Source organism: Asterias amurensis, chromosome 2, assembly GCF_032118995.1.
Source record: "Asterias amurensis chromosome 2, ASM3211899v1".
In the NCBI taxonomy this organism is placed as follows: domain Eukaryota; kingdom Metazoa; phylum Echinodermata; class Asteroidea; order Forcipulatida; family Asteriidae; genus Asterias; species Asterias amurensis.
In genome coordinates this window covers 19,517,301-19,542,242 of record NC_092649.1, presented here as the reverse complement: position 1 = coordinate 19,542,242, position 24,942 = coordinate 19,517,301, and the positions used below count along the sequence as shown (strand labels likewise).

Sequence of the window (24,942 nt, the reverse complement as noted above, 5' to 3'; positions counted from 1 at the left end):
GGGCACCAAGGCATTGTCTCCTTGGTAAAAGGCACCACGGTCAAGTGTTCAGACCACAAGACTTGCATTAACAAGGTTGTGGGTTCAAATCCTACCAAGCTAGCTGCTGATTTCACAATGACTCAAATAAGTATTGTTGTCTTAGTTACTGAATCACAATCTCTTGATTAGTGCGATTCATAATCATAGATGTTAAACCAATGTTTGTATGAGAGTGATTGGCTGTTACCTGCTTGGTGTTTATAACCCCTTTTGGGAGTTTGCTGAGTTCCCTTGACAGGAAGATCATCTAAACAAACAAACAACAACTAAACCTCTAAAAAGAAATTGTAATTTTCTATTACAATGTCTAAAAGTAACCAACAATAAACAGCACTTATGAAGCACACAGTTTCTGACAAATAATGCCATTCATGTGACGCCTGTTCCATAAAGACAAGGTCCAGGATTTTAATTGCTTGTTTTGAAGAAATAAGTCTTTCCTAGGTCAATTGTTATGAAAGCTGTTTGTAAAAAAAATAGTTATTATTATTAGATCTATACTACTTTGTTGAAATTATGTTTTTGTTTTTTGAAATGGTATGGATTTGTTTCTTTTTACCCAGACTGAATGTCAAGACCTGTGGCGTTGCTTCCCCGGTAGTCCTACGAATGTTTCTGACTAGTATCTTCATCAACGTTGATGTGAGCGTCAGGGAAGGACAGATTTACTGCGATAAACTCTGTGATCAAGGACCATACTCCAAAGGACAGGTTAGCAAAGTCATTAGTTTTGTCCTGTCATGGTAACACAATAGTAAACATATTTTTGGATGTAACATGATTGTTAAATAATCCAAACAATGCTGGATGTAAAAACTTACTTGGCGAGAGGCACCGAGCTGTTTCTCAGATTCAAATAAAGAGGCATTGATCAATTCATCACATTTTAGATGTGGAAGAAGAAGCTTTTAAAGAAGCTCCTGAATATATCATGGACATGCTCAAATTGAAATCTCAACAAAGACATCTTTGTGCGCCTACCTCTTACTCCCTTTTTCTTGTTCCAAGAACTCGCTATTCAACTTTTGCAGATAAACCATTTGCCATATACGTCTGTGAAAATGTGGACTCGATTGGTCATGGCAGTTGCAAGAGAATAATGAAAAGAAAAAAAATACCTTGTTACACAAATTTGTGTGCTTTCAGATGCCTAAAAAAGTTTTCAGGCTAAAAGTCTTTAAATATTTGAGTGAGAAATTACCTCTTTCTAAAAGACTACAATACTTCAGAGGGAGCTGTTTCTCACAATATTTTATACTGCAAAAAATAGTTAATGGCCTGATGTTTCGACCCTAGCAGAGTCTTTCTTGAAGGCTAAATGTTTCATACTATCAACAGCTTTCCATTGCTTGTTACCAAGTAAGTTTTTATGGTAACAATTAGTTTAAAGTAGTTACAGTGCCTCTAAGCACTTCTCTTTTGATTACTAATCACAGTTACAGCGGTTAGCAGAGTGTGAGCGAATGCTAGTAGCTATGGAGCTAGCTGGATGGCTAAATGAGTCCAACCTGGCCCTACAAGCCGTAGTGCAGTGCTATGGATTGTTGGCTCCTATTATACACTACAAGATCCCATCTACTCCAGTTGTGCAGGTAAGTGTAGAAGCAGTTGTCGTTGACCGTGCTATGAACAGGGCCCAAAAGCCTGTAAGCACAAAAACTTGCTAAGCACAGACTAGTATTGCTTAGCAGAAACAGGTTACCAGCCCAAATTAAACTAAGTTTGCATTGTTGTGGCTGGTGCCCATCTCAATTTTTGCTAAGCAACAAAATTTGCTAGGCAGTATTTTCTGCTTAACAGCTTTATGAAATGTAGGCCCTGTTGTGTGGGTTAAAAATCAAGTTTTGTAAGTCGGTTTTTGTACAAGTTCTTAATATGTTAAATGCTTTTATGTTTCACGACCAAATGTGCATAAGTTTTGTAAGCACACTACTTTGCACGATCGATTTGTGACTAGATTTGCCATATTCTGTGTTTCCATGGAGTGACATATTACGATGCAACACTTTATCCATTGTAACTATAGCGCTAACATGGTTACCAAACATGCGTAATGAGACTTTGCCTATCCTTTTTATAAAGTGTAGTATGCATTGGTTTGTCTCTACACACTCGTCTTGTTTTTGTGTTTTGATAAAGTGATGTATGTGTTTAGGAATTAATAACTCTGTGATTGCCGGTGTTACTAAGACTCGGTTTTCAACTGGAATCCTTTGCTGCCAAACATGGGGATTAGGACATACATACGGTCTATCTGAATAAAAACTTGGTGTCCTAAAATGCCAATATGACTACTTTTCTCAGAGTTTACTTAACTGTTTTCTCTTCTCAGGTTCTGACTCGCTGCTACGCCATCCTCTTAGAGATGCCAGCTAGCCTCCGCCATCGTCGTCAGCAATCCATCTCCGATAGTCTCCATCACATGATAGCTGTTATTACTTACCACATGGCGAAGGTACTAAGGGTCTGGAAGCAGAAATCACTGGCTAATTACATCACTGAGACGGGAAAGAAGATGCTGGCTATTGAGAAGGTGAGAAGTTGTTACACAAAGATTCTTTTATACCAGAGCTTTCATTAGGACTTTAAAACTATTTTGCAAGTCTATGGAAAGCAATTCTTAAAGCCATTGGACACTTTCGGTAAACAGTAATGTCCAAGGCCCACACTTCGTGTATGACAACTTCTATATAAAATAACAAACCTGTGAAAACTTAGGTTCAATCGGTCATCGGAGTCTGAAGAAAATAACGGGAAAACCCACCCTTGTTTCCGCACGATTCACCGTGTCATGACATGTGTTTGAAATAAATCTGTAATTCTCGATATCGAGAATCGATATTGTTTTAATGTTTTCTGAAAAAGTAAAGCATTTCATGGAATAATATTTCAAGGGGTCTTTCACCATTACCTTCTGTAAACCCTGTAAGTTATTTGTAAATCTGTGAACCTTTTTTTTTTTTCTGTACCGAAAGTGTCCAATGGCTTTAAGATAGAGTCTTGTGTTTCTTCTGCAAAATTGAAGTTTATTCTGTCAAGTCTCATATCTCTTTGGTCAAAACGCCAGGGCCAAACCCGCTCTTTTCAGAGCCAACACTCCATCAAATGAGAATTATTACATGGTTGTACCTGCAAGTTTACTATTATTTCTAGTTTGGTTTTATCCTTCACACCATGCAAAGCTTACAACATCAGCCTTAAGTGTATGAGGGCAAGTTTGAAGTCAAGTTTGAAACCCTAAAGAATGAAACTTGAGTTGCATTCAGACATTGACTCTTGTAGTATATTTCCATCCTAGGAATCTGAGCAGAAAGGCAAAGCAGAAGCAATTGATTTCATTGAGGATGTAGACGGAGGCGCCGGTCAGGGCGGCGCGCAAGCAGTTAAGAAGAAACGCCCTCGACGCTTCGGCCAGACCATCTATAACGTAGAGGGACCTAAGAATGAAGAGCTGAGAGCCCTTGAAGCACACATGCTGAAGCTGTCTAAACTAGGTATGTATGCTCATGAACTTCTCATATTCTAAATATTTATCATGTAGCCTATGGGCTTTGAGACATTGCATGGAGAGGTATCAATGTATACATTCAGTTTGAAGTAACACCATGTGTGTATACCAATTTTGCTGAATAGATTTGATCTTCGAGAACTTGTCTTGCTATTTATTCTACTGCCACAGAGAAGATTTGTTACCCTAGTTTAATCTGAACAGAACTGTTCTGCTTATTACCTACTACCTGGGCGGAAGGTAGGAAATTGGCCCGGCTTGACCAAAGAGATATGAGACTTGACAGAATAAACTTCAGTTTTGCAGAAGAAACACAAGACTCTACTACTTTCGCTTTAATAGTGGATTGAGGGGACTTCTCGTTATTAACTTCACTGCAGCTGAGTGAGTTCTAAATTGGTCTCAACATTTGGACTAGCCTGCTCTAGTCATCATCAGGAGTCTGAAGAGTATTTCAGATGCTGGTCTCTTTATAGGGATTCAGAGGATTTCTGATGGGGATTTTAATGCAGCTTACAGCAACAGAGCCCAGCATTCTCCTAAAGACGATCAGAGCATACAGATCGAAACGTTGAGTTGTTAGACCACCGGTTTTCCTCTTAGAACCACCACAGCTCATAAAGATGTATTGCATGGTGTCTTCGCAAACCTTACTTTATTGTATCTTCAACATCTTAAGCTTTAAATCCTACCTAGTTGTAATGTTTTCTTGATTTCTTTCTAGCTCACAACGCCGACGAACTGACAGGGTCTGAGGATCCTAATATCCTACATGCTTTCATTGCTGCTCTGCCGAGTAGATATGCCTACAAAGAAGGTATTCTAGTTATAAATATTTTTTAGGAAAGGAATAAAAGAGTTCCCGACAATGTCTTAAACGGACGTTTAAAACCAGCCAGGTCGTGGCCGTGATTTAATTGATAAAGCCAAAGGCAAGTTCCTTTATCCAATGGCTCCGACCCTGCGACGAGGTCTCAATTGGCCGTTTCAAACAGACAAGCGAGTTTTTTTGTTTTTTTGCCATGACCGTGTAAGGTTTTAAACGCCTGTTGAGAATAAGTCAAAACTCTTTTATTCTCATTCATAAACAAATTTCTGTTAAAAATATTGCACGGGGCACTTTTATACGTCAATTGCTGGGCGTGTGGTGGGTTATTTCGAGCCCTGTATATATAGTAATGTTACTTGAAGTCAAACTCGCCAATAATGTCAAACTGATTATCAAATGTACTTTTATTGTTTATGTATTATTTTGTTTTGTGTTGCAGTTGTGAAGTTTCGCCGCCGAGCTCGTTTCCTTGAGTTTGTGGTGCAGGTCGTGCAGAAGGCGTTAAGTGAAGGACTTGTAGACACTGCCATTGAGTGGTGTGAGGATAGTGTCTTATGGCTTATCAGGTATTCATATGGTTACAGTAATTCAGGTTATTGGTATGGAATAGGACTGCAAACTACTGCTACAGCCTTTTGATTGGTGTAAAAAAATAATATCTAATTACTAAACTTCAGAATGTCCAACGCACCTCTTCTTGCGTCATTGTCAAGCATAAAAAGTAAGACTCTATCACATTGGAACTCATTGCTCATTTTTTCCGCTTGATTCTTGTCTGTTCTTGAAGGCGTAATGAGCAGTTGTCAGCAGTCAAAGCCACCTTATCTAAGCAGCCTGGAGGAGTAACGGTAGCTGGAGATGACCCTAAGAAATACACCGCTGCCGTTATTGAATACACCAAGGTAATCAAACTTACAGGACTCAAGCTTTCATGTTCCTGTTCAGTAGAGTGTGGGTTGGAGTCCTGGTTGTTACACTTGTGTTCTTAAAGACACTGGACACTATTGTTAATTGTCAAAGACCAGTCTTCTCACTTGGTGTATCTCAACATGTGCATAAAACAACAAACCTTTAAAAATTTGAGCTCAATCGGTCGTTGAAGTTGCGAGATATTAATGAAAGGAAAAAACACTGTTGTCACACGTAGTTGCATGCTTTCAGATGCTTGATTTCATTTCGAGATCTCAATTTCTAAATCTGAGGTCTCAAAATCAAATTCGTGGAGAATTATTTCTTTCTCGAAAACTACATTACTTCAGAGGGAGCCGTTTCTCGCAATGTTTTATACTACCAACCTCTCCCAATGCAGGAAAGTACGGATTAGATATCTGTTTAAGATGAACGTTCTTATGTTGCTCATACCTGTGCTTGTAATAAATAGGATTTGCATGTAATTTATATTCAAGTATCTCTATTTAGAATAGTTTGAGGAAACAAAATTCTTTGTACACTTTTACTAAGGTGGAGGGAGGGGGTATTGAAAATATGTACGGTTTTTATTACGCTTGTGAAAATGTTGATAACTGTGAACGACCCCTTATTATAACCTTTATTTGTGAATAATTTTAGAACAAGCCAGCTACCCTCCAAGTGCCGGCCAAGTCGCCGTCGGACCTCAAGAGTCCCAGGAGAAAGAAGAAGAAATTTCAGCTTCTTGTCCATCTTCGATCCAATCAGTTGAAGATGTCTGATGCTGCTAAGGCTCAACAAGAGCAGAAGGAACTTCAGGTAAGAAACTGTAGAAAAGGAAACGGAGAAGACTTTTTGAACCTTTGTGTGTTTTTTGTCATGAAAACTTGAAGTGAAGGTATATGTTTTGTCATCACTCCTAAAATTACAGGCATAACAAGTTTTGGTTGTAGAAGTTTACAGCAGCTTTCAACAGTATTGACCCCTTGCACGCGCGTCATACGCGGCGACTGATCCACGCTCACCATGTTGGTGGGCAAGTTAGGTTTATGTGTATTAATGCCGCATCGCCTAAAACGTGCACTTTCACTGCATAACGCACATCATAGAGTTATATATAAAAACGTACAGTGTAATTGCCCACCAGTATGGCGCATTCAAGATTTTTTTGATGATGACGTCAGGTGAAATGGGTCAATAAAGCATTTTGAGAAATATTTCATTTCAAAGTAATGTGATTATGTAAAAAATGTATCAGTTTTGTGCCCCCTAATTTGAATCTGAGCAGCATTATTGTCAGTAACGTTCATCAGATTGTGTATTCCTATAAAAGATTATTCTTCCTGCTTGCATATATTTGCTCCGGATTTTCAGCGATATCTCAAAAATGCAACTACCTGCTGCAATGAAATTTTTACCTGTGAAATACGCTTGACGTAAGCGCAGTATTCCCTGTTCCAGAAGTTTATTTTATGTATAACTCTGTTCATGTGGTTGTTGGGTAGATTGCACCCTGTTTGGTTCATTATTGATTGTGGTTGTTGGTACTTTTGTGGACAGGCGTTTGAGAAGTTGGAGCAGATACTTCCGGAGTTCTATCACACCCAGAAGAAGAAGCAGAGACTGAGGAAGATATGCGCTGATGAGATCCCATGGAGGACACAGGTCAGGGGATAATAATAACAAGTTCTTATATGGAGCATTTGAAATTTATGTATCAATGTGCTTTTACATGAGATCCCTGGGCCCAATTTCATAGAGCTGCTTAACGGTCAATTTTGTGCTTAACAGGCACCTGCTGTGCTCTATCAACTGAGCTATGAATCCCTGTTGGCAATATCTTTATCTTTGATCATGGGTACCAGTCAGAAGCCATTCACCCTGTTCCTTCCTTTAACTGTCTTTGTTTAACCCCAAATGCACATGTGTCTACAAAACTTTTTAAAGCCTGATGAAATCAGAATGCATGGCCTCATGGCTTAGTTAAGTCGCTACAGAATCAATCAAAATCAGGCAGAATTTTGAAGTTAGTCTTAAAGTCTTATAATATAAGAAATTTTTATAATTTGCTGCTTTCAGTTAAACATTCTGCAAGGATTGTGCCACTTCGCTCAATTCTTGAACAAAATCGGAAAGAGAGACAAACTGATGGGACCAGCAGCAGGTGATATATACAGGTAAGGTCAAAGGTCACACAATGGTCAGCATACAGTTAACTTCCAGAAGTCGGTACAATACTTCCAATCCTGTAGCTTTGAAGATTGCAGACTCTCCCCGATCCTGCAGAAAGTTTCCTGAAAATAAACCAATCTTTTGATGATGTGATAAAAATCTACCTGAAGTGATAACCAACCAAAGAGTTATATATAAGAACTAGAGGGCGCACTGTGGTGATGCTGCTTGCACAAACGCGGCGGGACCGCAAGATGACAAGCACGCCATTCTGTACGCGCGTTGAATATGAAATACACGTTTGAGGGTTTTTTATTGAACGCTCACGCGATGCTGTTTGTTCAACTTAGAAAATGGCCGCCTGCGCGCATGCCGGGGCGTGTATAAAGGCCAGTGCGCCCTCTAGTTCTTATATATAACTCTATGTAACCAAAGAACACCTTCCATTTAAAAAAAAAAAATGACTCAATGAGTGATGATTTATTTTCAGATCTGCCTACCTAGACAATGAGTGGTTTACTTTTGAGACGGCAGGTACCCTCGTCGTTGGGTGGGATGGCGGACCTTCCCGTGCTACCACCAGACAAGATGAGACCAGACCATCCATGAACGACCCTGTCATTGTTCAGCTTCAACAGATGGATGCTGGGGACGAATATAAGCTGCAACCTTCAGCTATAGAGGTAGCTGCACTCGTTACAGTGGGTAAGTAGATGTAACACGAGTCACTTACTCAGCAAGTGGTATTAGGTCCTTGATTGGAAGGTACATCAACTTCCTTTAGAGGTAGCTGCTCTTGTTACATGAGTCACATATATGCAGCAAGTGGTGTAAGGTACTACCTATAGAGATAGAGCTGCTCTTGCTTCAGTGGGCAAGTAGATGTAAAATGAGTCACATTCAACAAGTGATGTCAGACCTTAGGTTGGGATCTGGACTGCAAAAGGCACTCATTCTATGGGCCATTGGGCTAGAAGCACTACTTACTTTAAGTGTATGTACCATGAGTCACAATAAATTAAAATAGCTTTGTTAGATCCAAGGTTAGAATCTTTATATGAAAGAGATGTTTTCTGTAAGAGCCAGGCATTTGTAACCATTATTGTTACTTGTGGATGTAATGTGAATCACAGGTAGTGTCAGGTTAAAATATGGAACCTTGTCTCAAAGGGCCCAATAAAAGATGAAAAGTCTTTTGCCGAAAATATTGCTTAGAAAATGTCTTTGCTAAGCAAAATATGAGCGAGCACCAGTTGCAACAGCGCAAACTTAATGGAATGTTGGCAGGTATCCTGTTTATGCTCAGCCAGGTTTTTTGTGCTTAGCAAGTTTTTGTGCTTGGGTGCTTTATGGAATTGTACACTGGGCCCACTTTCATAGAGTTGCTTAAGCAGAAAATATTGCTAAACAAGCTTCTGCTAAGCAGAAAAGAGCAGGATACCAGTCACACATCCTACATGTGACTTGGTAGCTTGGCTGGTTACCTTATTCTACGAAATTGGGCCAAGATCACACACCCAAAAGTTGTGGTATTCTGAAATTGTTGCGCTTTAACTCCTGTGTTTAGGTGAGCCGGTGCCTGTAGTCCCCTTACCCCCTGATGACAAGGAATCGGACACTATGAGGACCTATCGCTCTATGGATAGTGAGAGAGCTGCTAAGGCACATCATCATCATGCAGACTACGCTGGTATTACAACCCAAGCCACTGTGGAGAGCCTCAAGAAGACGTTCGACCATCTCAAGAAGGCAGTGGCGAGTTTCTGTTGCTCTTTATATGAAGTAGTCAACACAGGGTATTCATAAGTCTGTTTTTCAGGCCCTGGAATGCGAGACTTTTGGACAGTAGTGCGCATGCTCAGAACTACACGGGCAATGCTGAGCATGTGCTCGCCATTCAGAGTCGTAAAAAAGACCATTATGTCTGCTGCCGCCAGCATCTCAAAAGTCTCTCATTACATGGAGGTCGTAGCCTGTGTTGCCCTTGGTCCTTTGATGCTCCTTTAAAAGGTTTCCCATAGATTTTTAGATTTTCCAATGGAGGTGCTCTTTGCAAAATGAGAATAGCCTCGCCCACTCAAGGGGTAGAAGTACATGTAGCACTAAAAGATAAAATAATTACATGAAAAACAGCATAAGCTTTCGCAGCAACAACTACTTCATCAGATGCAGTGAATGGTACAAAAAGTAACAGATGAATGAATCTAATAACAAAAGGTGGAATCAGCGACTATAAGGAGCATCTATTCCTGGTAGCGAGATAGGCAACCAATTAAAGGCAGTAATTATTTGCATAAAAACTTACTGGTAACAAGTAATGGGGAGAGGTTGATAGTATACAAATATTGACTGCTTTGAGTGCCATGGTTAAAGCTACGACTCCCGAGGTGATCCCCAGAGCCTTCTATTTTCCCGAGGCGCAGCCGAGGGAAAATGGAATGGTTTTATAACACCCCAACAGACTATTCATCATCCTCGTACACGTAACGTTTGTACGCGCGTTTCAGATACACAGATGCACACTCTGATTGGGTTCGAGGTGGGTAAAAAGACGTCTTTTTCAAATGAGATAATAAAGGAATCAAAGTGCAATGAAAAGATTACAAACTTTAAAAAAAAGCTGTTGATCAAAATTTATCTGAATCTAACTGAATTATTTTCAGGTCCTTGCTCATCGAGGCAGCCATTGGAGCCTACTTCAGAATGCCTGCCGTGCCCTTTGGAACTGCGCCCATACCTCCCTCCTTCATACCTTCGCTAGCGGTCATACCAATGGTCTGCTCTCCGTGGAGGCATTGAGGAGTGTGGTGTGGAAGCCGTTCCTAGTCGCTGTGGATTGCTTACTTGATATGATGGTGTGCCTGCAGAATGAAGCAGAAACTGTACAGAAGGTATTCACATCAGGGATATGATTCTTCCAACTTTTTGACTTTTAAAAAAACATCTATTGTTTTCAGTTCAGCGAGTGAAAAAAAGTTAAGGAAAACCCCTGTTAAAGTGTATTCCCCTCCCGTGACGAATAAATTTCAGTCTTTTTTCTTTTTATTCAGAATCTCTTCCCTGGCAAATTTTGTCACCGTGTTCATGGAGAACATACCCATGCCTTATGTCCAAATGCTTGTTTGAGATTTACATTTTTCGCTGTGGCTTGGCTTAAAACTGCCAAATCTACTTTGCGGTAGTAGAGTATAAAGCTTGATGAGTTTTCAAAATAACGCAATCTACCCAGCAAGTAGATACACACATGTATTACCGCAAACCATACATTGATACCTCACCATGCAATGCCTCAAATCCCATTTAGACACATGGTGTTATCGCAAACCAAAATATCATAGTTGACTTGACTTTTTCCTCTCAATTATAGAAGTCAAAGAAACCTGTCTTGGTCAACAGCTGGGTGGGGACTGTCTCGGATGAGAAGGGCGGGGCTAGTCTGAAGTTTGAGAATCCCCTGGATGACATCAGCACGATGGATTCACGCTGGATGAGACGGCTGGTCCTACGCGTCTTAGAGATGTTGTATTACGAGCAGCAGTGGGAATGTCTAGCAGATATTGCCATGAGATTCAATGTCCTCTCTCAGTAAGTCAAATAAGAAAAAAATGCAGCAAAGTGTTCGGTATCTTCCCCCGGTAATAATGTAAACTTGAGGAGCAGTGCTGCCTTGAAGACCATGGCCCAATTTCATGGCTCTGCTTACCGCAAATTCTCTGGTTACTTGCTAGCCGTGTAAGCATAGAATGTCTAGTTACGTGGAGTACGCTAACCTGTGAAATACGCTTGATGTAAGCGCAGACCTCCCTGCTTCTTTGCTTACGTTAAGCAGAGCCATGAAATTGGGCCCAGGGGGCAGCAAAGGAGAAGGCTGTGAGATGCGCCGATATCTGGCCTAACAGTTGAAGAGTGGATGATGGACTCGAAAGTAGATCATACCCTTGGTTGTTATCCCTGCTTATACAGCAGTTACAGGTCAAATGGCTTCTGACTGGCACTCCCAAACAAAGATATTGACAAAATAGGGTCATCCCCATCGTAGGGCTACATACATAGGGCTGGCACGCTAATCTGGAGGTTGCAGACTCGTGTCCCGCTCTAGTCAATTTTCCTTTATCCAACCCAAAGCTACAAAGAATTTGTTTTAGGTTTATGCCCTTAACAGAAATCCAAGTTAAAAGCACATCCGTTTCTGATTAATACTAGCAAGATTGATATTTACATTGTCTTCAATTTGTCTTGAATTTCCACAGAGAGCGTTATTCTGAATATGTGACTCCCCTCTTGGTCCAAGCCCAGCGTAAGCTCATCTCGCGTCTGCAGGCCTACGGAGGTCCGCCCCCCGTCCAGCCGCACTTCAAGTTGGCCTCGGAGAAACTCGGCGGTGAACCCATCACAGCTAGGAACTACATGAACGTGCAACTGATTGTGGAGATTGATCCAACCAACCTCAAGGCAATAGATGTTGGCGGACGGATCGATCCGGAAGGACATGACGTTTATGGAGGTGAGTTTGGATTGTTTCATACAATAGGAAGATTCTGTAAACCATGAATAATTTAAACCTTATTTCATGAATATGTAAGCATTCTAATATGGTTTCATGAATATGTAAGAATTCAAAACTTGTTTCGTGAATATGTATGCCAAATATGCACTTTACCATGAAATTAGCGCGCTCGCTACATTTTTTTTTCCTGATCCAAATTTTTAAAACATCTATCAAATCTAACTCTCTCAACCAATCAGAATGGATAAACTGTCCCAGGTATTTGTGAGTAAAAATTGTTTAATATCGGAACATGTCCTTGTGTATTGTTGGTAGAACAATAATTTTTGGTAAAATAGTAATTTTTGGTGGATAACAATTTTGGACTTCATTAGGTTAGGTCATGTTCAATCGCTTCCGACTTTTTTTGAACAACTATTTATAAGCTAAATAAATTGAATGTACTGCAAAGGTTGTTCTAATTTTGCTGGCTTAAAATATCTTGATAAATGTTGGCAAATTTAAGAAAAGTATTTTAATATTATTTTAAAGGTGCATCAGATGCAGGCAAGCGTGTATGCGTCCCATTGGATATTGACGACAGCCTGGCAGGATTCAAACAGGCTCTGAGTGCCAGTAACTACACAGCTAGAGCATTACAGCATAGCCGTAGACTGCTCGTCTTGTACCTAGCCACACAACAAAATGGTAAGTGGAGAAATAAACCAGGCTAAGTTACTTTATACTTTTGGCACTTCAGTGTGTACAGTTTGTCTGAAATGATTCATTATAAAGATAGTGTTGCAAGTTGATGCTGGTCCCACAAAGTTTGTGAGTGTAGCGAAGTTTGAAAAAGAGTGCATATTTCAGCTTCAAGAGACTGGACACTATTGGTAATTTTCAAAGACCAGTCTTCTCACTAGATGTATCTCAACATGCATAAAATAACGAACCTGTGAATATTTAAGCTCAACTGGTCGTCAAAGTTGCAAGATAATAATGAAACAAAAAACACCCTTGTCACACGAAGATGTGCGCTTTCAGATGCTTGATTTCGAGACCTCAAATTCTAATTCTGAGGTCTCGAGATCAAATTCGTGGAAAATTAGTTCTTTCTTGAAAACTTTGTTACTTCAGAGGGAGCCATTTCTTACAGTGTTTAATACTATCAACAGCTCCCCATGACTCGTTACCAAGTAAGGTTTTATGCCAAGAACTATTTTGAGTTATTACCAAAAGTCTCCACTGCCTTTGAAAGACTGCTGTTAAGCAGCCTTGTCTGCCTAAGCAGCTAAAATGTGGCCCATATCTTCTACTACAGACCACCTTACCTTGAATTCCAGCTGGGTTATTTTTTAATTTTATTTTTTAAACATAGCACCAGCCGTACCGAGCCATCAGACTCTCAACAGCCGAGTTGGTTTCTCTGAGACCGACGGCCAGCCACAAATGACCGTTCCTCCTGATCTGTCTAAAGCTGAGTTTAAGATCATGTCCGAGGTACAGACGTCGGCTTTACCAAAGTCACAGCTTGGAGTGGTCATCACATCATATGATAAAACAATCGGTAATTAGTTTATTCTATTATAAAACTAGCATTGTGAGAAGGAAATATATCAATATATATTTGGTTTGCGGTAACACCATGTGTGTATCTACTTAACTTCAGGAGAATCAAACGGTACCTGGATAAGGATACTCTCCATCATGTTGTCAGAGCTTTAGTCCTCGCTCGTATTGACTATGGCAATCTCTTTTTAATGGTGCAACCTCATATGAATTGGACAGAGTTCAAAGAGTACAAAATAGTGCAGCTCGTTTAATATGTTCCACACCCTTGAGAGAACATACTACCCCATCACTTAGGGAACTTCATTGGCTACCAATTAGAGAACGAATCAATTTTAAGATTGCTCTTCTCGTTTTTAAATGCTTTAAAAAAACTACACCTCAATATATTACCATTTTACTGTCACATTACACTCCTCCACAATTTCTTCGGTCCACACGTGACATCACTCGCTTGAATGTTCCCCGAGCAAACAAAATTGTAGGTCAAAAGGCTTTCAGTGTAGCTGGGCCGATGATTTGGAACAATCTCCCAACTGCCATTAGGGAATCTAATACTCTATCTGCTTTTCGTAAAGTCCTTAAAACTCACCTTTTTCCATGTTAATTTCCTTCTAGTGCGCTATGATCTTGATGGAATAGTGCCTTATAAATTTTAATTGTTATGTTATGTTACAAGGTAGATTTTGTTCTTTAGAGAACTGTCTTACTTTATATTCTACTACCGCGGAGTACATTTTCGGAATTAATTTGTCTTAACGTTTCAACTATACTTGCTCTTGTCATCGTCAGGAAAAATATTACTTAGAAATTATCAAGTAATAAACAGAGAGACTGTCTACATTAGAGCTATATAGCTTAGTTGGTAAAGTGCTGGCACGTTAATCTGGACGTCGCAAGTTCAAATTTCGCTCTAGCCTAATTTTCTTTGTCCAATCCCAAATCGCAGACACAACAGTTGTTAACAAAGCTGTCATATATACATCTTTTTTGTTTTGGTTTTAAGCTTTATGAAGGGGTTGTTGTTTTCCTCATACTTTCATGTTTGTGGTTATAATTTTTGTTTTCCCCTTTCAGAGATGCTACTAGCAAGGAAGCAGCTAGGCCTTGCTGCTCAGGCCATGCATGAACTAGGAAACTTGTACTACCATGCTGCTAATATAAGGTCAGATTTGGTTCACAAATAATAAAGACAGCCAAAAAAGTAACTAGGCCGTTGTAAAAGCACCTACAAGTTTAAAATTGTTAATCATAATCTGAAAATGATAATACCAGGAGACGGAAAATTTTATTACGGGGATTTTGACACCTTGTATGTTAGAATCGGTCGAGTATTGTTGTCGCGGTAAGCGCATACAGGTAAAAAGTGCCCATTTCCATTGTTGCAGTAACTCCTATTGACATGAATGATCTCTCCTCTGATTCAGCGTAAAGCTTATAGAGGGAATTTTGAAAAGCGGTTCTTGTCAATAGGAATTACTGCAACAATGGAAATCGGCACTTTTCACTTGTAATCACTTACCACAACAACAATACTCGACTGATTGTAACAACAAGGTGTCAAAATCACCGTAATTAAATTGTCCGTCTCCTGGTATTTTAATTTTTAGAATATGAGTAACAATTTTAAAATATAGGTGCTTTTACAACAGCCGAGTTACTTTTTTTGCTGTCTTTTATTTAGACCCCCTTGCACAATGTGCAACTCACCTACATTGGCGAATCAAAATATGCACAAAGGAAATGACTCCCCAAAAGAGAGACATGGTAGTTGCACATTGTTCATCTTCAGCTTGGTCCTTAATCACACTGCAAAGAATCTGATTGGTTTCAATAGCCATTTGAGACGGATTCACCTACTTTTTCGTTTTATACTAGTGCACTGGTTTCCTTAGAAACTTGTGATCTTAGTGTTGATATCTTATCAGTATTTTTTTGTACTTACAGACCAGCATTAAAATGGTGTAATGTTGATATTTGATAAAGATTGTTTTTGTATACTACAGAGCTGCATTTAAATGGTGGGCGGAATCTCTGGATCTCATCCTGAATACCAATGACAGTCTGCATGGATGGCGTAAGTTGCTGACAGGTCAAAGGTCACAGTATGACATCAGCAATCAGCTACTGGATCGATGCGGGATGTGGGGCTGTCTTCTAGGGGCCGTGCTGGCGTCAAAGATTGCTCAGTAAGTGGTAATAAATATTTAGTTTGGGGTAACATCGTCTGTGTGTCTACTTGCTAGGCTGATCGTGTTATTTAGAGAACTTGTCTTCCTTTATATTCTACTACTGCAGAGTAGATTTTTTGAATTTGGGAGACTTTTCAGTTCTGAAAAGAACTGTCCTGCTTTTTAACTACTACCTGGGCGAAATAGTAGAAAATCAGCCGGGACTACTGCTTTAGCTTTAGTGAATCAAGGGGACTTCGCGTTATTAACTTCACTACCGCTGAATGAGTTCTAATTGGTCTCAACATTTTGAATAGCTGGCTCTAGTCATCGTCACAAGTCAGTATGTTATAGTTTATCACTGTTCATATACTTTGCATCATCCAGGGCTCAATTTCAAAAAGCCTGTTTTAGCACAAAACTTGCTTAGCACTGAATAGTATTGACTTGACGATTGCAATTTACACTCTTAAATTTCTGTCAATCTGTAAATGTTTTTTTTAAACATCTCTCTTCAACTCTGCGCAGGTACATCTTGACCTCTGACCTTGGTCTGCGCATGGAGAGCTGCTTCCTGTCTGCGTTCCTCTTCAAGGCGTTATTCCGCGCCTCCCTGCCCCACCCTACTGCAGACAGGGACTATGCTCTGTATGAGATCGGAGAGGGTTGTGAGGTGCAGTACCTAATCCCAGGCGTTGACCTACTATCGGATAAGTACCGCTGTGATGGGAGGACATTGTTGGCATCGCTGAGATGGGTTGCTGAGGAGCTGTCCAGAGGCAGGCATAACCTAATGGTAAGCTCTTCTTACTCTGAAGTAAAATCCACAACATTTTCGTTTACAGAACTATTCTTTCATTTGATTAGATTACACATCCAACAGCACAATTAGAGCTAATAACAGGATGAATAAGAAACAAGAAGAAATGTACAGTTTTAGATTTGGCAGGAAAACCCCAAAGGGGAAAAACCACGCAATCAGGTAGGGACTGAAGGTGGAAAGCGAGGAAACTGTCCTGTTTCTAACCACTGCCTGGTTGGAAGGTAGAAAATCTGCAGGGACTAGTACTTTTGCTTCGTTGGATCGAGGGAACTTCTCGTCATTAACTTCACTACCGCGGAATGACTTCTTGATTGGTCTCAATGCTTTCTCCAGAAGACGATACTGATCGAAACGTCGAGTTGAAACCAACGATTCTTTTCAGAACCACCCCAACTCATTAGAGATAGTCATTACATGGTGTTACCGCAAACCTTTCCATATTGTATTTCCACCATTCAAAGTTTCGAATCCTACTTACTTGCTCTAGTCATTGTCAAGGAACATTTTTAGAACTTATTAAGAGTTTACTCTCTTGATGTCTATTGATAATTCAATCTCTGGTTGTTTTGTTTTTGTCGTAGGTTCTACCTCTACTGACGTTGTACCAGTATATGACAACTTTTGTCTGCAGAGATTTACAACGAGCTGTGGATGGACGTATCCTCAAGGTACATTTACCATTTAAAGGCAAAGTATACCTTTGGTTCTTGAAACCATTCAATTGTTTTAATCCTATATAAATGTCGCGCTTTTAAAATACTACCGATATTCCCGAGCAAATATGTCCACGCAGGAAGAATAATCTATAATAGGAATACACACTCTGAAAAGCGTTATGCCTCTCAGATTCAAACAATGAGGCATAAAAACTTTTATCTTTTAACATAACCACATTACTTCGAAATGAAGGTTCTTGTGATTGGTTTAGCTTAGTGCGCTACGTATTTGGCAGCACAGGCTGTATACTCCAAAGGGAGCTTGAAGGTTAAGGAAAAATTTTTCCGAGGGACTAGCCATTGATTTCACGAAAATCTTCCTAGCTTAGGATTAATCTTAGGAATTGTAGCGCGATGAAGAGTGATGAATTTGAGCAATAAATAAGAACCCACTACCAATATTATTAATAAATTGTACTGTTTCTTTACAAAAGGTGAGAATCTTGACTGAATTGAGTCTGTACAATGAAGCCTTTACCGTCCTATCTCGTCTGCTTCATGGAGAACGGCTACCACAGACTGCCGATAACAACTTCAGACAGGTGGAATCAAAGATGGTAAGTAACTCAAAGTTCATTAAATACTCTGGATTATCCAAACTGTTACTTTTATAAGAGAAATAAAATAGTAGTCAATGAGATCTTTTGTGGCCCTGTGATAAAGGACTGAGCTAAAGGCAATGTTCTTTATCGCCTCGCTACTCATTTATTTATAAATGCCCTTTTATTAAAAAGCAGAAAATCTATATTGCTATCATATCTTGGATAAAGTTTATCTTTAATCCAGGGTGCAATATATATCTTGTGCATTGAAATTCTTCTGTAAAATTCTGCCCCCATGTCTGATTAAATTTTGATTTTTTTCTACAGTCTTCTCAGAAGTTTAATTCCTGCAAGCCTGTGATGGAACCGACCAATCTCAAGGTAAGTAATCCTATGAAATATTCATTGGTTGAGAGTGGGGGGAGGATGGGTTTCAAGGAAAGAGTAGGGTCTCTCTGTAGCCTGAACATCTGACAACACACTTCAAGGCTTGTGAATATCGCCAGACACCAGCTTTGAACACAGTATTTCACTCCTTGCCCTGGCGGTCACATGCTGATACTGGTTATAGCGCGAATATACATCACTCAGTGATGCCCAAGTCACTTAAGGTATGATGGACTACGATTTGAATTATGAGACCTACTCCTATAACATAGCAACCGGTAATGGTTTACAAGGTGCTGTGGCACAATATGCTACCTATCTACTCATGATCTGCTATTCAAATGCTGCTATTAAAATAAGTTTGCGATATTACTCTATGTGAATATCTCTCTCCTGAGTAGTGTTGGTTCTGAAATAACCTGGGCCAAATTTATGACTCTGCTTACCTTAAGCAAAGAATCGGCACTTGCTTACGTCAAGCGTATTTCTTGGGTTAGCAGGGCATTTGGGCTTGTGCTAGTGTGTACTCCATGTTACTAGCCATTCTTCCCTTACACAGCTTGCGCAGAAATTCGGCGCTTACCATGCAAGCAGAGAATGTTGATAGTAAGCGCAAAATTCAGCGATAAGCAGAGCTATGAAATTGGGCACCGGTAGTTAATGACTCAGTGTTTCAATTAGTATGCTCTGACCGCTTCAGGAAAATGCTGGACTTTGTTGCTGGACTTCTACTGCAGGCAAGTCAACTAAGAATTAATTTGGTCCGCATAGTCTTTTCACCAGCAGTAATTTCAATATTTTTTCTCTGTTTCTTATACAGATGTTAGAAACACTGATTGACAAGAGACTATCACCGTCCTTAGCTACACTGTACGGACCCCACCTGACATGTCACCTGTCCCTTGCTCAGGCACACCTCATGGTAGCGATCTCATCTACTATACAAGTTATGCCGGATCAAGACTTTGTCATGTAAGTTAACTGTTAGATTGCCTCTAGGGTTTGTTGATAAAAAGGTGGCGTGTTGTGGCCTAGTGGTCAAGTGAACCAGACTCAAGCTCTGGTGTTCTAAACAGCAGAGTGTGGGTTTGAGTCCTAGTTTTGACACTTGTATCCTTAAGCAAGACACTTAACCATTATTGTGTGTTGCAAATTGCACCTAGAAGAACCCAGTAGACTTTGCCCCTCTGCTTCCAGTAAACTGTTACTGTTATCTTATAAAACATTGAATCCATCCACAACTATGGAGGTGACAGCGGGTATCAATCACATCGCTGGCCGCAGCAATCGCAAACGAACATCATTTATAACACATCTGAGAAATAATTCATGCATGAATCGTTTACAGATTTACATGAACATTTTCTACAGTATAATACTTCGAAGGGAATCTCTCTCAAAATAGTTTATACTAGTAACAGCTGCAGTGCTCCTCACCGAGTAAGTTTTTATGGCCATTAATTTTTGGAGTATTTAACAATTTATGACCCTACCTTTAAAGGCAGTGGACACTATTGGTAGTTACTCGAAATAATTATTAGCATAAATCCTTTCTTGGTGACGAGTAATGGGGAGAGGTTGATGGTATAAAACATTGTGAGAAACAGCTCCCTCTGAAGTGCCATAGTTTTCGAGAAAGAAGTAATTTTCCACGAACTTGATTTCGAGACCTTAGGTTTAGAACTTGAGGTCTGGAAATCAACCATCTAAACGCACACAACTTCGTGTGATGGGCGTTTTTTCTTTCATTAATATCTCGCAAGTTCGATGACCGATTGAGCTCAAATTTTCACAGGTTTGTTTTTTAATGCTTATGTTGAGTAACACCAACTGTGAAGGCTAGTCTTTGACAATTACCAATAGTGTCCACTGCCTTTAAACTATTGTTTGGAAAATGTGTTCATTGTTTCCTTTGTTTTGCTTTTTTCTCTTCGTTTTAAAGACTTAACTCTACTCCTGAGCCTCAACAGCGGAAACCAAGCCCAACCACCAGTACCACAATCAGCAAACCGCCGACGTCAATTGTATCAAAGAAGACTGAAAAGATTCACACTAAGATCACATTAGAGAATGCACTAGGTAAGCAAGAGGTGCCTCTAAACATAGACAGCTCAGATGCTAGAGCGCCGTCACGTTAATGCAGAAGTCACTGGTTCAAGTCTCGCTCAAGTCACTTTTTTTTTATAGTTTTTCCCATTCAGTTTCACTTGTGGTATATAACTTGCTATTTTAGAAGTATCACACTTTCCCGAGTTTGCCTGATGAATTGACGACGTTGTGGGTTTATTTTTTTTTCTATTTTTACATTAGCATCCGAGGAAGGCTCAGTGGAAAGTCTGACGATTACTGAAGACACTGGCAAGAAGTTTACAGGAGGGAAGAGACCACTCACATTGGAAGCTGTCAAGGTATATCTCAACCCTCTCCCCCCCCCCCTCCACCCCCTTCCCCCCCCCCATCCATCCCCTTCCCCCCCCCCCTCTGCCCCATAGTCCCCCAAATTAAGCAAACACTAAATCATTATTGCTGTGTCATTCGGATGGGATGTAAAGACATAGGTCCTGTGTGTTGTGTAACGCACGTAAAAGAACAAAGTGCACTTATCATAAAGAGAAGGGGTTTGCCTTGTGTTCCTGGTTTAATTGGCAGCATATGCACCACAGCACCTTGTAAACCAGTACATGGGGCTATGTAAAGAAATCAGTCTCACACTTCAAAATGTACCTTGACCTACATACCGGGGTTCAAGAAAATACTGAATGTTGGAGTGTCATGAGTGATGTTTATGAGTGCTATACAGAAATGCCTGGGTGCCCTTACCCTTTTCAAAATTTAAGGAACGGGCCTGAAAATACCTTACACCACTAAAAAAAATTAATTACATTTGTAATTTTAGTAATTTGTATTTTTACAGGGAGGATTGTTAAGGACTGCAGAACAAACACTGAAGATTATGGTCGAGATTATTCAAGGACAAGGTGAGATTGAAAACTTAATCACTGTACTAGCTAAGAATCCAAATGAGAGAAGACAAGGAAGGAAGTTTCAGTTTTTAGATGTGGGAGGAAAACCCCAGAGAATTAAGCTCGGTTCATACTTCCTGCGAATGCGAATTCGAGGCGAATGTTGACGTCACAAATTCGCAACGAATATTTCGCAGCAGTTCAACTTTGCTCAACTCACTTGCGAATATCGCTGCGAAAGGAGGGTTAATGACATCAAATTTACAACAAATTCGCTTCGCATTCGCAGGAAGTATGAACCGGGCTTTATTCTAGGGAAAAACCTTGCAGAGAGGTAGGGACTGAAATCCCAATCTGAGTGTCATGTCCTAGCGGTTAAGAGCACTGGACTCGAGCTCTGTTGTTTCTGATCAGCAGAGTGTGGGTTTGAGTCTCGGTTCTTCCACTTGTCTCCTTACTTTACCATAGAATCAGGCATGCAACTCTTCCGCGTTTCCGCTGAATTTCGTGTTTTTGAAAAATGATCGGCGCTAAAATAATACTTAGTATATGCCTGGCAACAACAATGTACAATTACAATAATGTAAAATAAGCCTAGTACATGCTAACAATGCACCTTAGAGCATAATAAACCTCAACATTTTCTTGGGTACCATTGTGGGTCTCATGTCCCGTGGCATTTCGACTGCCCCGCTCCACACTTGCGTTATGCCTTCGAAAATTTTCCCAAAGTTGCATGCTTGTAGAATGAATACAATGTATCTGCTGAGAAAACAGCAGAAAAACTGTTATGGTATTTTCACATGGACATCAAGTCCATCCACATTTAGATTTAGCTTAAAGGTGACAGCTGATACCAACCACATCTCTGGCCACAGCATTCGCAAGAACAAAATCCCTCAGTAGAAAAACTTGTGCATAAATCATTTCTCAGATCCAAATGTTTTGGGTGAAAAATTATTCAAACCATAGTACTTTGAAGAGAATCCTTTGTCAAATCAGTTTCTACTATCAACACATGCAGTGCTCACACCAAGTAAGTTTTTATGGGCACTAATTCTTTCAGTATTTAACAATCTATGACCCTACCTTTAACATTCATTCATAAATACCTCATACAGTTTCGCTATTCCTATTGGTGGAGAGCGCGTCACGTGGGGGTGTTTAAACCTTTGATAATGACCAGTGTTTATAACCGGTTAAAGCGGATACTCCGCGCTAGTCTTGATGCAAGACGTTTCTTGTTACGGGCGATGTTGGTGAGTTGACCGCGCTGTGTTGCAGAACATGTTGCACCAAGACTATACGCGCATGCGCTAAACAGGACCGGAAACTGTCGGAAATAGGCATGCAACACGCGGATGTCGTACATGTACATGTAACATGTACATACCATGGAGGTAGAAACATACAGAGCTCAAGCACGTCAGAAACGGATAAGTTTACAGAGTTTCTTACTTTATTACGCCTTTTAACCAAAAAGGTATTTGAATGAATGGGAATAAAAGGGTAGACTACTAGTTCTTTCACGGCCATTTAAAACCTTGTAGGGTCAAATTTCCGTGTGATTAATTCGACCCTGCCGGTTCTAAACGGCCATGAAAAAACTAGTCGCTACCCTTTTATTCCCTTATTGTTTTAAACGGTTGTCCCTTCTGCTTAGTTCTCAATTGGGTAATTAACTAATTGGGCAATGCTATTTATTTCCTTTATTGATGAGCAGCAGCTGGGGGTCAATCTGCAGCCGAGTTGGAACTTATCGTCCTAGCTAAGCTAGAGTTAGCGTCAGTCTATAGAGAGCTTCATCTAGTAGCAACCAGTGCCCAGGTCGTCCTGTCCGCTATGACGGCTCTACAAGGAAGCAACTTGTTTGACGAGGTTAAGAAATCCAAAGTACCACGCAGGTAAGGTTGGGATGAAATATATCGTCGCTGGTGACAACAGTTGCCGTGGGCCACTGGTTAGTCTGCAGGACTTGCAATCACAAGGTTGTGGGTTTTAATCCCACCAAGCTACCTAGGACTAGTCACTAACCCTGCAATGCCAAAGCTAATGACAACTTTGAAAGAGAAAACCTAAAAATATGGACCATGAAAAGACAAGCTAACTGGTCCTGCTGGCTAGTAACTCTAAACGTTAAGGGCAAACTCTGGGAATATTGCTTAACACATTTCAGTCATATATTGTACATGTGACATGGTGTTTTGATTGGTAAACATATTCTGGTAAGCATAAATATGTTGAGCTACTTTTTGTGCTCCACACAGGTTGTCATCCTTCAAGGGCAGTAAGATGAGACTCCACATGGATTCCCAGCCTGTACCAACCCCGATGGATATCGAAAGCCCCAGTCAGTACCAGTACCAGAACTTCCAGAGCAGATCACGTCTGGACGCCAGGCTATGGTTGGATTGCCGTCTAGCTTTGGTGAAGTGCCTGATGGGGCGTGTCAGGGGCATGTCGTTGGTTGAAAGTAGGTATTTTAGAGGAGAGGGCAATGAAATTTCATGATCAATTTTTGCAAGACCAGCTTGTACTAGAATTATAGTTGACCTTTCTTCCATGAGTATGATTTATGGATTTTGTCAACGTAATGTTGATTTGTAGGCAAAATTATAAAGAAAGATATAGTAAAAGTGACATGTGAACAGAGTTTCTGCTCGCTGAGAAAAAAGCAAAAAATCCAGGGTTTTTTCATATGACCTTAAAATCGTTCCACGTTTTGGTGACAGCAAGTAAAAACCACATCTCTGGCCGCAGCATGCTTGAATGAAAACCAACCAAATCTGAGAAACAACTAAAGCATGAATAATTTTTTAGGTCTAATTTTTTTTGGGTGACAAAATTATCAAAACCATATTTGGAAGGGAATCCTGTCTTAAAATAATTCACACTATCAACAGCTGCAGTGCTTCTCACCGAATAAGTTTATACAATCATTAATTTTTGGACTATTTAGCAATCTATGATCCTAGCTTGAATGATTAAGACCTGTTCTTGTAAACGGATGGTATTCGTTTTGATTCTAAACCAAGCCACCCGTTGCACTGAGCATGCATTACTACAAAAGTTTGCATAATAATTCATCTAAACTTTACTTCCTCTCGCACCTCCAGGTACAGTGAGTATGATTAAGACCTGTTCTTGTAAACGGATGGTATTCGTTTTGATTCTAAACCAAGCCACCCGTTGCACTGAGCATGCATTACTACAAAAGTTTGCATATTAATTCATCTAAACTTTACTTCCTCTCGCACCTCCAGGTACAGTGAGTCCTTTGGATGGCTTGGACTGTCGTCATTTCTGCATGCAGGGACTGACGGAGGCTGAAGCTTGCGGTGACAACGAGATGCAAGCTGAGTTCCTGATGGAGGGCGCTCTTCTGGATCTACAAGAAGGACGATCGCTGGATGATATTAAACAAACTCTTCAGGTATGATGTGATAAATGTGTTGTGTCCTGGTGGACTCAAACTCTGGTGTTTCACATGACGAGTAGAGTTTGGATTCAAGTCCCGGTCCTGGCACTTCAGCAAGTCACCTGACCATGATTACTTCATCTTTTGTTGCCCCTGATCTTGGAATCGGTGCCCTCTCACAAGTTTTCCAAAGGAAACGACCTTTGTAAAATGAAAATGTCCATGCGTTTGCATTAGGTGTTGTTTTATGCACGTTAAAGAACCAAGTTACTTATTGCTAAGAGAAGGGGTGTGGGCTTGATGTTTCGCACAAATTCTTCACCTGAAGATGGCAGAGAATAGTATTTGAAACCACAACGCTTCTCAGAAAGTTTTATACATGACTGTACTCGCACCTAGTTTTTCAT

The 24,942-nt window shown here is 40.2% G+C and overlaps 1 protein-coding gene across 2 annotated transcripts in view; it reads left to right on the top strand.

The window, feature by feature from the left end:
* Nucleotides 1-24,942, top strand: part of LOC139954116 (cilia- and flagella-associated protein 54-like) — a 56,225-nt gene that overhangs the window by 23,823 nt on the left and 7,460 nt on the right. For both annotated transcript variants that reach the window (XM_071953780.1, XM_071953779.1), the window contains 30 exons: nucleotides 606-753; nucleotides 1,479-1,634; nucleotides 2,375-2,575; nucleotides 3,341-3,536; nucleotides 4,275-4,367; nucleotides 4,819-4,945; nucleotides 5,167-5,281; nucleotides 5,949-6,107; nucleotides 6,849-6,953; nucleotides 7,368-7,465; nucleotides 7,951-8,165; nucleotides 9,028-9,215; nucleotides 10,124-10,351; nucleotides 10,828-11,045; nucleotides 11,711-11,964; nucleotides 12,499-12,654; nucleotides 13,325-13,513; nucleotides 14,593-14,680; nucleotides 15,522-15,704; nucleotides 16,215-16,482; nucleotides 17,091-17,177; nucleotides 17,660-17,782; nucleotides 18,095-18,148; nucleotides 18,975-19,126; nucleotides 20,097-20,233; nucleotides 20,465-20,562; nucleotides 21,069-21,132; nucleotides 22,841-23,021; nucleotides 23,385-23,590; nucleotides 24,381-24,550. In XM_071953780.1, the coding sequence (XP_071809881.1) occupies nucleotides 606-753; nucleotides 1,479-1,634; nucleotides 2,375-2,575; nucleotides 3,341-3,536; nucleotides 4,275-4,367; nucleotides 4,819-4,945; nucleotides 5,167-5,281; nucleotides 5,949-6,107; nucleotides 6,849-6,953; nucleotides 7,368-7,465; nucleotides 7,951-8,165; nucleotides 9,028-9,215; nucleotides 10,124-10,351; nucleotides 10,828-11,045; nucleotides 11,711-11,964; nucleotides 12,499-12,654; nucleotides 13,325-13,513; nucleotides 14,593-14,680; nucleotides 15,522-15,704; nucleotides 16,215-16,482; nucleotides 17,091-17,177; nucleotides 17,660-17,782; nucleotides 18,095-18,148; nucleotides 18,975-19,126; nucleotides 20,097-20,233; nucleotides 20,465-20,562; nucleotides 21,069-21,132; nucleotides 22,841-23,021; nucleotides 23,385-23,590; nucleotides 24,381-24,550 (4,657 nt within the window). The remainder of the gene's footprint in view (nucleotides 1-605; nucleotides 754-1,478; nucleotides 1,635-2,374; nucleotides 2,576-3,340; nucleotides 3,537-4,274; nucleotides 4,368-4,818; nucleotides 4,946-5,166; nucleotides 5,282-5,948; nucleotides 6,108-6,848; nucleotides 6,954-7,367; nucleotides 7,466-7,950; nucleotides 8,166-9,027; nucleotides 9,216-10,123; nucleotides 10,352-10,827; nucleotides 11,046-11,710; nucleotides 11,965-12,498; nucleotides 12,655-13,324; nucleotides 13,514-14,592; nucleotides 14,681-15,521; nucleotides 15,705-16,214; nucleotides 16,483-17,090; nucleotides 17,178-17,659; nucleotides 17,783-18,094; nucleotides 18,149-18,974; nucleotides 19,127-20,096; nucleotides 20,234-20,464; nucleotides 20,563-21,068; nucleotides 21,133-22,840; nucleotides 23,022-23,384; nucleotides 23,591-24,380; nucleotides 24,551-24,942) is intronic.